General features: G+C 40.9%; 1 protein-coding gene across 1 annotated transcript in view; it reads right to left on the reverse strand.

Moving 5' to 3' along the window:
• Positions 1 to 231: 231 nt before the first annotated feature.
• LOC139690016 (uncharacterized) overlaps positions 232 to 13272 on the reverse strand; it is a 569066-nt gene continuing 556025 nt past the window's right edge. Inside the window, exon 8 of the mRNA XM_071587196.1 lies at positions 232 to 2662. Within this exon, the coding sequence (XP_071443297.1) occupies positions 232 to 2662 (2431 nt within the window). The remainder of the gene's footprint in view (positions 2663 to 13272) is intronic.

Genomic DNA, 13272 nt, shown 5'->3' on the forward strand with positions numbered 1-13272 from the left:
CGTTTCCCTACGCCCGGACCTGCGACGTAGACCCCGACGCCTTTGCCCATTCCCGGCGGTCGTTCAGGAACGTGATACAGGAAAAGAAGTCACTATGCCCGCCGCAAGGTGAGCCCCGCTTAGGAGGCGAAGGAGGAGGGATGATCACTCGGTTCCCCTCCCCATTCACACGGGCACGACGCCGACCGGCACACCGTTCAATCGGTCACCCACGCGCCGCCCGAGTGACGCTCAGTACGGTGGGCCTCCGTCATCGTCGTCGTCATCCTCATCGTCCATGTCGTGCCTCCGCCTTCGGCCGCCCATCCCGCCCACCGGTCCCCGCACGCCTCGCACCTCTCCCGCCACCCTCTTCCCGCAGCATCCGCAGCAGCGGCTGCGCCCGTCGTCCTTTCGGCAACAACGGCGGCACCCGAACACCAAACACACGAGCAGGACGAACAGCCCGGCCCCACCGCCGGCCCCCAGGCCCACCGTCAGCCAGTTGGCCCCCATCCAGGAGGCCCCTAGGAGGCCCCCGTTTCCATCGGTGCCGTAGCCCGCGCTCCCATCACCAGAGCCCGCGGCCATCTTCTCCTTCCTTCTCCGGCAAAGCTCAACGTCCTCGTCAGAGGACCAGTGGAGCGGCACTCCGGAGACATCGACGCCGTCCAGCGTCGACCCGGGCCCGTTACCCTCCCTAGGGTAACCACCGGAGCCGTCTATCGAGTAGGCGTGCTCGGACACGCCACCTCCAGAGGAGGGTATCTGGTGGGCGGTCGTGCTCGGGGGGTAGGTGGAATTGGGGCAGTTGGGTACGCCGTTACAGACCAGTTTGTCCGGAATGCACACCCCAGAGTTACCCGGGCAGAGAAATTGGCAGATCTCGTCCTCCCCACCAAGGAACCCGGGGGAGGAGAGACGAGGGGAAGTAGCGAGGGAGCCATCAGGGTTGCGAGGCAGGTGGAAGAGTTCCGTCCACGCCAGCTTGAACGCGGCCCTCGTCGAGACGCCGGACACAAAGTGGATATAGAGGGCCGGAGCGGCCGGAATGGTCGTCTGCGAGGTTGGGATGTGAAGGGGAGGCATCGGGTTAGGGTCCTGGTTGTAGCCGCCACCTCCTGGCTGAGGTTGCCCGTAGTAGTATGGGTCCCGGATGCCCATCTGGGAATAGGAGGTGGAGGATGCCGGTGGTCCGTAGGGTGAGTAAGGTGGCGAGTGGCTCTTCCCTGTCGAGCCTCCCATCGAGGATGGGCCCGGGGTAGGCGAGGGCGGAGGCGGAAGTAGCTCCGCCGCAGAGATGACGGGCAGATCCCTCAACGTGGCCGAAGATGCGTTTTCGCCACATATCCTGATCCAAGGCTCACCACCATCTTCCCACTTCCCCATTGAGGGCAGGTACACCTCGAGTCTTCCCTCTGCACAGGACCTAGACGAGAACCTAATACCGTCGACGTGGAGCCACAGGTCCCGCTCCCTGTTAACGTGAAGCTCCCATATGCACCGGGTTTCCTCCCTCGGAAAAGCAGAAGCCAGATAGGGAGGGTAAGGGTAGGCAGGTGACGGGCCCAGTGGGGAGGATGTGGGTTGAGTTGATGGGACGGAGGTGTCCTGGGGGTGTAGGAGCATCTGGTGCTGGTGGCCGTGGATGTTGTCGTAGGAAGGAAAGACCAGCTCTCCGTCCGTCGCGGCTGGCAGCTCGGTAGGTCCGCAGAGTGGAGAGTGAACGAACTCGTAGCGTCCCTCGAAGAGGGCATGCGGCCACTTGAAGTAGTTCGACGCCGCGTGGGTCTTGTCAACGATGAGCCTCAGGTGCATCGATTCGCCCTTCGAGACAAAGGTCATCGGCAGCGTCGGTCCAGTCGGCGGGGGCGGAGGCGGCGGTGGCGGCGGGGCGTAAGGGGACACGGGCGGCGGCCTCCTGGATCGGCTCTGCTGGTGGTGAAGGAAGACCAAATGGTCCCTGCAGATGCAAGTTCCGATCCCTGGCGGGGGCATATCCCCTAGGTTCTGTGATGCGGAAGTGGAGATGTTGCTCGTTGGGACGGCAGAGGGCTCCCAAATGAGCAGTCTATCCACCTTGTCCCTCCAGCAATCGGAGCAAGGAACTGGGCTGAAGGGGTGGTCCTTAAAGCGGACGGCCTCCAGGGTCAGTATCACACGTGCAAATAGTCTACGATCCGTGACGAATCGGTACAAGCACGTCACATCCGTCGGGACCCCACCCAGGCCACTCTGCTTGTAGACGAGTGTGTTCAGAGGGCTCCGGAATCTCCCAGAGAATGGACTCCGCGGCGGAGGCGGGGTCGTGGACGAGGATGGTTGCGAGCCTGGAGGCAGCGGGGGCTGCTGAATGGGCGGTGGTACCCTCCAGCTGGCGTACACCTCGTCGCACGACGTCCCGGGCACAGGTTCTCCAGTCTTGGTGTCATTAAAGAAGTCGTAATGCGCCCAATAGTAGAGGGAAGAGCCACTGTAGGATCCGGTCTTGCTCTCAAAACGGACGAACAGGGCATTGCCGGATGAGATGAAATCGTGTTTCTCCATCGGGCGTGAGAAAGTGTCACAAAAGGTTTTGATGATTCGCGAGTCATCGGCGTGGTCCGAGTCGTATATTGTGAGGGACTCGCCGCAGTCGCCATCGTAAGCAGCTATTGGGGCTTCAATACGATTGATACGAAAACTGTAAAGAAAAAAATTACATTGATTATCATGCCTATGACTGCTGATATAAAAAATGATTGAATTTTATAAAAAAATTATCTTCTGTGCAATAATTGAAATTCAACCTGAACAGAGGTATTTATTTCATTTTAATTATTAACTTATGCATAAATAGTAAACAGTTAGAGATTGTGAGAAACTAAAAATTTACTCAGGAGTCACAATATGTGACAACTCCCTTTCTTATGTTGCTTGATAGATTTTTTAGCCAAGCTGTAAAGTAGACAAAAAACTGAATCATTAGATATGGTATGTAACATTAGGGTTTATAAGATTATCATATATAAATTTACAAAGCAGTGGTAAAATATGCGGAATAAATGACAAGTAAAATTGATGCAAAAAATTTCCTTTACAAATTTGGTCTCTCAGGAAATCCATTTTAGGCTCTTCTCGGTGGATAATCACATTTGAAGACCAGTTAGTTTTATTCATTACACACATTTTTGATAAATACGATGAGACTAACGGAAGGACGGTTCTATCATAATGTTAACTTTTTAGTTTGCAGAGGCTCAAATTTCGAATGCAATATTTAATTTTGTTTTTTATCTTTCACCGCTCAGCCAAATTAGATAGTAATAAACTTATATTGCGCACCAATATGAATGAATAAATTATTTATTTACTCATATATTCATATATTTTACCGCTTAAGTTAGACTTTGATCAATATGGAGAGGATGTTCTTTCATTTCTTTGCCTCGTCTCACAAGACAAACCTTACACCTAAAACTAAAATGAACACCTTTCAGATCTTAAGATGATGGAATACATCGAAACCCGGTCGTACAATTAAAGCTATCTAGTGGAAAATTGCTACTACCATTTCGCTATTATTTTCGAATCTCACCACATCACGCCTAAAACTACTCAATTTGACCATGCTCCATTGAAAAATTTTCACCAGTCTTTTCTTTATATCTTTATTTAAAGTCCTAGTCTTCATTTCTCCATCCTTGTGGCAGCTTCACAGCCTAACGAAATTCTCTTTCTCTACTACTTTGCTCATCTTGGTCCAAAATATTTCCAAGATAGGTAAAATGTTCCAAATACCCTAGCTGTTGCCCTCTTATTTTAACATTTATAGTTCCTTTTTCTCGAAAACCTCAAAATTTTTTGTTTTCATTGATGATAATATTGCATCTATCACTCTGATTTTTCTACTGCGATTAACAATGATTGAAAACACTAAGTTAACTGCTTAATTAAAATTTGATCATTGGCAAACCAACCTAATACTATGCATTCCCCACCCATCTCCATTCATAATGATGGTTTTTCCCATGGATTTTGTACAATTTCCTTCTCCTATACGTTTTAGAGCACGGGTTTTATGAATAGCCCTCTCTCTATAGCACTGCCCATCCCTAGTCTTTATCCTCCACATGCTCTTGAGCTATTTAAGATATTCGCAGATTTCTGATAACTCACCTATCCTTCCAATCCACCCCTCATTCCCGATCTTCTATAATACATTTGCTAACTCTACCCAATTCACTATATCGAACGTCCTCTTGAAGTCTACTAAACAAACAAATATATCCTATTGTGTTCCAAGTTACTTTCTATTATAGACATCAATAATATTATGACGTCTTCTGTTCTCTCTCCTTCTTGAACCAAAAATTAGCGTCGCTAGTTTTAACTTGTCAACACTTATAGATTATCCTAATCATCACCTAATAGCATGCGAAATCAAATTTATTGTTCTCTTTATGCACATTTGGCTGCCTATTTCTTTTTTGGGGTGAGACCGACACTAATCTGACGAATTCTTCCAACCAAATTCCGCCCTGATAAATGTTACAAATTGATCCATAAAAACTCTTCCTTCCGCTTTCTCTAAAACTAGTAAAGCAATTTTCCGGGGATGTTATCTATGAACACCGACGACTTGTTTGATTTCGATTTTCTTTATTCCCTTTCTACCTCGCAATTAAGTATGCAAACGCATTAGTTATCCCATTATACGTCCTATTCTATTTCTATGTTTAAACTTTCTGCTGTAATATCGGTCTATTATCCTTAACATATAGATTCTCTGTGTTTTTTCATCTCTTTCTAACAGTTCTTTGTTTAATATGCAATTTAGGGACAAATATTTCATAGCGTGCACTTATTTTCAGTTTGCGTATGTATAAAATGTAAAAATCATATTAAAAGCTAAAAGACTAAGTTCATGTTATTGTAATTTGAATTTGCAAAGCAAAACACATTTTTAACCTAATTTTCTTTTATTATTTTTCTCACTAGAAAAATAACTTGAATACCCTTAAAAAATACAAGGTTGGAATATATTCACTGGTCTCGTTTTGCTCAGAGAGAAAGAAAATTTACTGCCAACAGTTAGGAATGACAAGAATAGATGCATTAATGGGATTAACAATGACGAATGTGTCAAAAGCCATTAAGTTGCTCGACACAAGTGTCCACTTCAATAGCGGTGGATGCAAATTCAAGGTTGCTCCGTCTAAAGTAGCACTCGTTTTTTAGACAGACAGCTGACGGAACGAATGCTACATGATCATTTACGGATCTTTTCCACTGGTTCTACAATCCACTACTTTTAAATCCATGAAACTCCAGAATAAGAGTTTCAGTAAATTGAGTATGTGTGTGAGAATAATGAGATAATTGCCCCATTAATGACTGAAAGAATTCTTTCACTATGTGAAATAACGGTTTACATGATATCAATCGCCATGTTCATTATTGAATTCGGAATCAATATTTTAACTCCACAAAAAATTAAATTCATTAATGCACTAACGTCACAAACTAAATGAGAGGGTAGTTTGGTAATAAAATTTGGCCAATCGACGTCGATGGTAACTGCTTAGGGTGGGCAAGAGCATGGCTGCTAAATTAATTTTCGAATAACCAAATTGTCAGCCCTCTGTTCGGCTAAAAATGATTATTTAATTTTCAATCAGCGATTTTAATTGATTGAATATATTTTGGAAAAATGAAAATCCTTAAATTTTGTCATAACAAATGAAAAATGGGCGTCGAGTAAATCTATCAGGCTTTAAATTAAGCAGAAATAGGGTGATGGAATTCATTTAGTTAATATATAAAAATTTGGAAGAGTGGTTTTATTTCCCATATAATTCTCATTTAATTTATTTTGCTCATATTTTTTCTCAGAACTCGTACGCACATAACGAAAGCAGTGGCATGATAGCTAATCCAGAGATAATTAAGAGTGGTTCTCCCAAAATTCTTTTGCCTTGATCAAATAAATAAATAAATAAATATATATATATATATATATATATATATATATATATATATATATATATATATATTTATATATATATTTATATATAATAGGAATCTGACTGAATTACAAGAAAAGTAGTAGAAAAAAGGATGTATTTCATTGAAGTACGTTCTAAATTATATTGAATGAAGAAAATATAAAAATTCAATGAATATGCGTGAAAATAAATACTTTTTCCTCTCACTGAAACCATCCTGAGTAGATGTCGAAGTGACATTTTTTCAAAACTTTCAATCTAAGCGTCAACCCCACTCGGTCGTACTCTCGTTTCCTATTCGTCGAGTAATAATGTCCATTGGATGCGGATCCCACTAAATAAATTGCGCCAATCAATTGAATGTCGCGCGAGAGAGGGGTTTATTTAATTTTAAATTGCTTTTAAATGTATAAAACACGCCTGTGCCATCCTCTCTCACTTTGGCTTGGAAACCCACCTTCCCCCCGCTTTATCGCTTTTCGTCATCACCGATAGAGTGGCGACGGCAGCGGAGAAATAAATAATCGCCCAATTAAACAAATTCGTGCGACAAATAAACGCCGTTAGGTCGTCGGATTTAGATCGAAAGAGAGGGGGAGATTGGAAGAGTGTGATGGAGCGAGGGAGAGAGAAAGAGAGGGACAAAATAGGCAATGTCGGTGGGATGGGTTGGGGTTGCTAGAGGGTTGGTATAACGTGAACGGGGGAAATAGAAGGGGGGGGGAGGAGAGGCGGCGGGAGACTTTCAAGTTCGATCAATTATGCAGCGCCCAATATGTCAAACAGATGACACGGGAAGAGCGAGGGTAAAAGAGCGGACAAACACGAGCACCACTCGGCGGCCGCAGAATTAGCACGTAGCCCTCCCTCACTCCTCCCTCACGGCGACGCCAACGACCTCCCTTCTCTCGCCGCCGCCGGAACCCTACATCTCCCTCTCTCCGGGCCTATCCGTTCAAGCCCCTACTACCCGTACCGGCCCCCCTTGACGCCCGGACTATGCCCGATACCCCTCATCCTCCCGGTCACCCTACCCCGGGGCCTACACCGCTGTTCGAAACAGTGCCCCCTCAAAGCAACGTGGAATTCGATTGCACACTGTTCATATTTTTTCTTCGCGACGACATGAAAAAAACGCATCGCGCAACTTATGTTGACAACCGGGAACGCGGGAAATTGGATAGGTCGGACAAAGTATTAGATGGAAGGGGAGCTACAAGAAAACAAAGAGAAATATTTCAGGACCACAAAAATTGTCTTCAGCCTCGGGATTAAGTCGAGCATGCTTAGCGTAGGTTATTTTTTATAATATATTTTATACCAATCTTCTTTCAATTAAAAATTCAACTTTTTGTGGATGTCAAAGTGATATTCTGACATCGGTACTTATTTAATTGCATGTGATGTCATAGTAAATAATAGAATATAGATAAGCCTCGACGCGATACGCAAATTTCATTCCGTGGATTGAACGCTGCGTATACTATGCTTTCGTTTCAAGATTGGACAACTTTTTTCAACTCGTGAAAGGAAATCAAACACAATTTTTACAATATATAATGTATAAATGTACCTAACTTGAGCGGAAATTCTGTTATGGAAGTTAGGTTCAAAATTTGAAAAAAAACTCGACTTTATTGAGAATGAAAACGAAAATTCATTGCTCACGATGGCAATGTAGACATAATGCCGAACATAACTTTTACATATGAACAATAAGGGTTTATTTCTTACAATTAGTTTTAATTTATAGTTATTTTAAAAGAGTGGAAATTCTTGAGTTGAACTATTTACTTTTTAAGGTCATTGATAGCAATAAATTTAGCAGATAAACAATATCGCTAAAATACTACACCTTAAACAAAGAATATCGAGTTTCAAAGATAACCTAACTAAAATTATTTCGTATCAACATTTCTCATGCTTCAAAATTTATTGCACCGATTTTAAATTGCTACAGTGAGCGTTTATTTCGCATGGATTTGCAGAGAAAAGTTTATGGCTGAAAAAAACAAATTGATCACCTAAAGGTATTTGCTCTGTAATTTATGATAAATAAATGCAAACGCAGCAAATGAGGTGAACCTCGAGGTGATCATAAATTGTACCTGCCCAACGAATTGTTCATGGGTTGCTCGTTTCCTAACCTAATGTTGGCATGAGCTTTTAAATAGTACTAATTTATGCAAATTTCGGAACAAATAAGGTGACGATATTCCTGTAGCAGCGGTCAACATGCATAAATCACAATTTAATTTAGAGCAAAAATAATATTTTATATATTTTACGCAATGACCGCAAATATGAAAGCAAATATTAGTTTTTTTTCAAATTACGCGATTGTGCTACTTCAGCAAAATAATGGATTTCCACTTTGTTCTCTATGCAGATTTAATTCTGTTTGATTTCAATCGTTTTACTATAAATGTTTTATGTTCTTTAATTTTGCGTAGGTATGCACCTACGTATATGTGAGGGCCCTCCAAATATTGGTAATTAAATGCAAACTACGGCAAACATTCGGCGCAGAAAAACGTCTGAAATTCTGCAACGCAATCCAATTTATTTGATATGTCGTTCAATAAACTTCCACTAGGCAAATCTTGGGCAGCTTAAAAAATCCCACAAATAGATCATGAGAAATACTATATAACCACTCAGTAGTCATGTATACACTCTCATTGTATTTTATTTGAGGGAACACTAATTCTTCTTAACATAAACTGCACATAAATTTTCGTAATGTTGGACCTGGGAACTTTGGTAACCAGGGAAATATTTCCTCTCGTTCCGGGTATTAAAATGCCAAAGTACCTCGGAAAAGTATTCTAATAACTTTTGTGTGACAGTATGCTGAGTAGCGCATTCGATGCACAGATTTGTGGAAAAAAAATTATTATTTTCTAAAATTTCGTCCATATCTAAAAATTCGGTGAACTTATTCACGGAGTTTGTAGCCACGACTACAGGAATTTTTGATTTCTTTCAGTTTTTTCAAGCTAATTTCAAAGAGGCAATTATAAATAGTTTTTGAAAAATTAATATTTCATTATTATTTTGTTATTTTCATTTCATTTCATTTTTGTTATTTTCTTTCATTAGTATTTTGCTGTTTATTTCCTTGAGAATGCGTGTGAGAGAATGAGTTTCAATAAGGAACGAATCACATAATAAGGTCTGCATTTCAACGCATAGTAAGGCACTTCGGTTATACGAGTAATAACCTCGCATGTAACCTCTTAACTTCATTTTAGTTGGACTAAGTAAGTGAATAAACGGATTGGATTAAATTAAATGTGCCAGATGCAGTAGATATCGCGAACTTCAACATCTATCCCGTTATACATTTTGAAATGCATACCATAGCGGGATTGTGAGTTTTAAAGGGATCCGTGATAAATAAACCGGCGGAAGCGCATGAAATGAAAGAGAAGGAGTTTGAAGGGAACGGAAGACTGGGGAGGAAGGAGTTTACGGTGAAAGTATGCGATGGTGATGAGGAATTGTTGTTTATGTATGTGGAAGAAAAAGGGAGAGGCCATTGTTGCCTCATATGAAAACCTACACTTTTGATGCAAAAGAATTGAAGATATTATTCCGGGAAAGAAGGTAAAAAACCTAGGTTAGAAGCTTACACTAATTATTTATACCTCATAGTGCCCATTTCCTCATTATAATGAACATTTTCGATACTTGTGAACAAATATTTACATTATTAACTTGGCTTAACCATAAATGAATCCAAAATTGGCTACATGAAACACGAATTGTAGACATAAATTCATACTACAAAACCTCAATAAAAATTATTGAAATCGTCTTGAGCTTATATATTAAAACAAGAAAAGGGAAATAAAAATGCCAAAATTAACTCTTTACAGGAAACTTATGGCTCAACTCAATTTAGAAGTTTTAATGAATTCTTTTTGAGGACCAATTGGAGATTGCCTTTTAAAATACTTCACTATATGACGGTCATTAACGCTCACACATCCAGTGATTTGTACAGTAAATGTAATATTTCTTCTCTACTGTTTACATTATATCAAATAATTTTAAGTACAATACCTAAAGGGTTTGGCAATTCGTCGGTTGCTTAACCGCCAATTAAGTTGTCAATGAATTCAATATCAAATTAGTTAAAGTTAAAAAATTTAATAAAACAATTATTGAACTATATATAATAAGAACAGCAATCCATTTAAAAATCAAATTATTTAAAAGGAATCTTTTCCCCTATATAATACCTGCTAAGGTTTTCTCGATTGATTTAATTTGAAATTATGTACGTGCAAATGAGAAAATATTTTTCCCAAAACCTTCTGTTAATGGAACAGATTATTCTATTGCTACTATTAAATATACTATACTCTAACTAGTTACATCAAAATGACCTCCTCCTTTCACGCCGAGTGAAATTGAATAATTGTTCAGTAGTAATCACCACTTAACCTGTATTATCCATGAATTATCTCAAATAAATCCAATTTGTACTTCTCAATGACCTTGGGTATTATGAACAAATTTTATTTCAACAATGTAATTTATACCAGGAATAAAATTGCTGATAGAGAATATAAAAATTTGAAAAGTGTACAATTAAATTTACTCCATTAAAAACGCTGAGCACGACGACCGTGATTCAACCTTAAATTATTTTATTCGAGAATATATCTAAACGGCATGCAAAACCTATGGAACGTTTTAAAAGTCATAAAATGGAGCCTGAACCTGGACTTGAGTGACAGGTAGCGAAGATAATGACTGGCAATTGGAAATGACTTAAAATAGCATAAATAATTCTTTGATTTGACCTCAATCGCTTTGAAAAAAATATTCCCAAACATGCATTAGCCAACTTCAAATTATTCCTCACAACTCAGTGAACCCTATCAAGCGTAAAATTATTTATATTTACGTTCCATAAATTCTCACGTAAACTAAAGTGAAAGTCATGGGGAAACTTGCTTTCAAGGAAATCTGCAGTCAGAGGTGAATTGAAGTACTTATTTCAAAGCGTGCAAATCAATAAAGATTTATGTAAAAGTTAATGTATGCCTTCCTGATTTAAATAATTTTTATTATTAAAAATACATACTCTTGCGTGAATATTAAATTTCTCAGACCAAGACAAGAAAGGAAGATTCCAGAGAAACCCAAGAGAGATTAAATAAATGGATATAACCAATACAGAGAAAAAAGATAAATTGGGCTTTTCAAAGCCTGACGTAGATGAGATTTAGGAATAGGATAGCTGCTCATCACAAATTTTTATAAACGACCGACTATAACTGTCGTATGAAGCCAAATTGAGCACGTGGAAAGAGCCTTCATTAATTTAGCTATAAAGGGCCAACCCCTTCCTCGCATATACATTTACTTTTAAAGGTTTTGAACAATTATTTTCCCATTTTAATGATATTTTATTTATTACCGACATTTAATAAAACAATATTTGAGCGAAACCATGAAACTTCCTCATCACCATTGCGTTAGTCAATTCCAATTTTCTTGGCATAAAATATTATTACTCACACGCGAAACAGGCAAAGATGGCGAAATTAAAAAAAAAACTTTTCCAGAGAATTCATTCACACCATAACTATTCGGCGGGGATTTAAAGTGCAATGTATTACATGGACCTCATGCCGATTGGCGCATTTCCTCACGTTTACAACCCTCAATGGGAACATTAAAACGCAGCGTACCAAGATGAACTTCGTCAACACAATAACAAAACGAAAAAGGCATTAAAGTTCGGGCACTTGGAGACAAGTTCTTTCATGACCTTTCCGGGCATGTATCAACGCACATCCTTCCCTGGACGATGAAACCATGACTAGAACTCAAAGCCTTGAACCCTCTACTCCCCGCCCTCCGCGTCTAATCTCCCGTGGACCAGACAACTGATTCACCGAGTCATTCGGGACCCGACGGTGGAAATAAAACGGCAGGAGGGATTGAAGAGGAGCAAGAGAAGAGGGAGAAAAAGGGGGAACACACTTTTGCGGTCTCATTGAAGAGTCCGATTTGCGCTGAGGCCGTCGTCTTTCAGAGAAGTCGCCAGGAACGGTCGTCGGAGCCAGCTGAAAGCAAGCCAAGAAGATCTCCCCGCGGGGAGTTTGAGGACGGAGGCCAGGATGCATTGAGGGGAGGGAAGGAAAGAGACGTTGGTTGAAGGCGGCGGTGGGGGCTGGGGGTGGTGAGTCAGGATGGAAGGGGTAGAGGAGGAGGGCAGCTAAGTATGGATGGCAGGAAATGGGAAGAATCGGAGTCGAGAATGATGGGAGAAGTGTGCGAGGAGAGTGATCCGAGGCCCTTGGCCCCGTGGCGAGGGGGGACGGGAAAGCTGGAGAATGGGAGTTGGGTCGAGAAGCGGGCATGAAGGATGTGCTGAGAGAAGGCGAAGGGAGAATGTGAACTCAAAAGGGCCATGATGTATGCGGGGGAAATGGCGGGAGAAAAGAAAAAGAACGCCCGGTGGAGGGCACAGGCAACTGTATCCCCGCAGTTAAGCCTTTCTGGCATTGCTCTCAGGGCAGCCGACCTTACAGCGACCTCCTCGAGCTAATCTTCCCATCACACCAGATGAAATACGCGGAGCAGTGTCCCTATAAAATATCTATTATTTTCGTGAGAATTTCTCCCAACCATTATTTTGATAAGTTATGATGGATCCCATATATCTTTCTCACGCTGTGCTAAAATGAGAGTTTCAATCAATACCTCGTTACCTATAAACGAATAGATGACTCTATTTGGGGTAGACCCATGCTTCCTCCCCTGAAAAGACATGTTTCAGTATCAGGGTACCATTCTCACACCAACCCCTATTATTGCTCTTTAAAAGTTAATAATACTTTTTGCAACGATGTCAATAATGTTCTATGTGTGTTATGTGTAGGATGAATAAAAAAAGTCATTGATAAAAAGTGTTGAAGACGTTTCGACAGATGAGTTAATGAGATTAATAGTGGTGGATATAATAACGTATTTTATAAATTTTCCAAGCGTTGCTCATGTTGTTTTTCATCTTTTACGATACGAGCAACACAAAGAAAGGCTTAATTTGGAAAAAAATAAAACTTCTTGTAGAGTTTACCATATACGTAACTGATGGAAAAGAAAAAGAAGAATTTTTAATTCACAAGATTACGAAAAATGGTTTAATGAATTTAAATTATGATGTTGAAGGAACGAAATCAAGATACGCTGAATGATTTTTACCAATATTTGACTTCCTTAACGATATTTATTTTAGTAAGTACTTTGAAAATATCCGAGGGTGGTTGAAATAAAAATAACG

Source organism: Hetaerina americana, unplaced genomic scaffold (assembly GCF_022747635.1).
Source record: "Hetaerina americana unplaced genomic scaffold, ioHetAmer1.1.p SCAF_3, whole genome shotgun sequence".
NCBI lineage: Eukaryota > Metazoa > Arthropoda > Insecta > Odonata > Calopterygidae > Hetaerina > Hetaerina americana.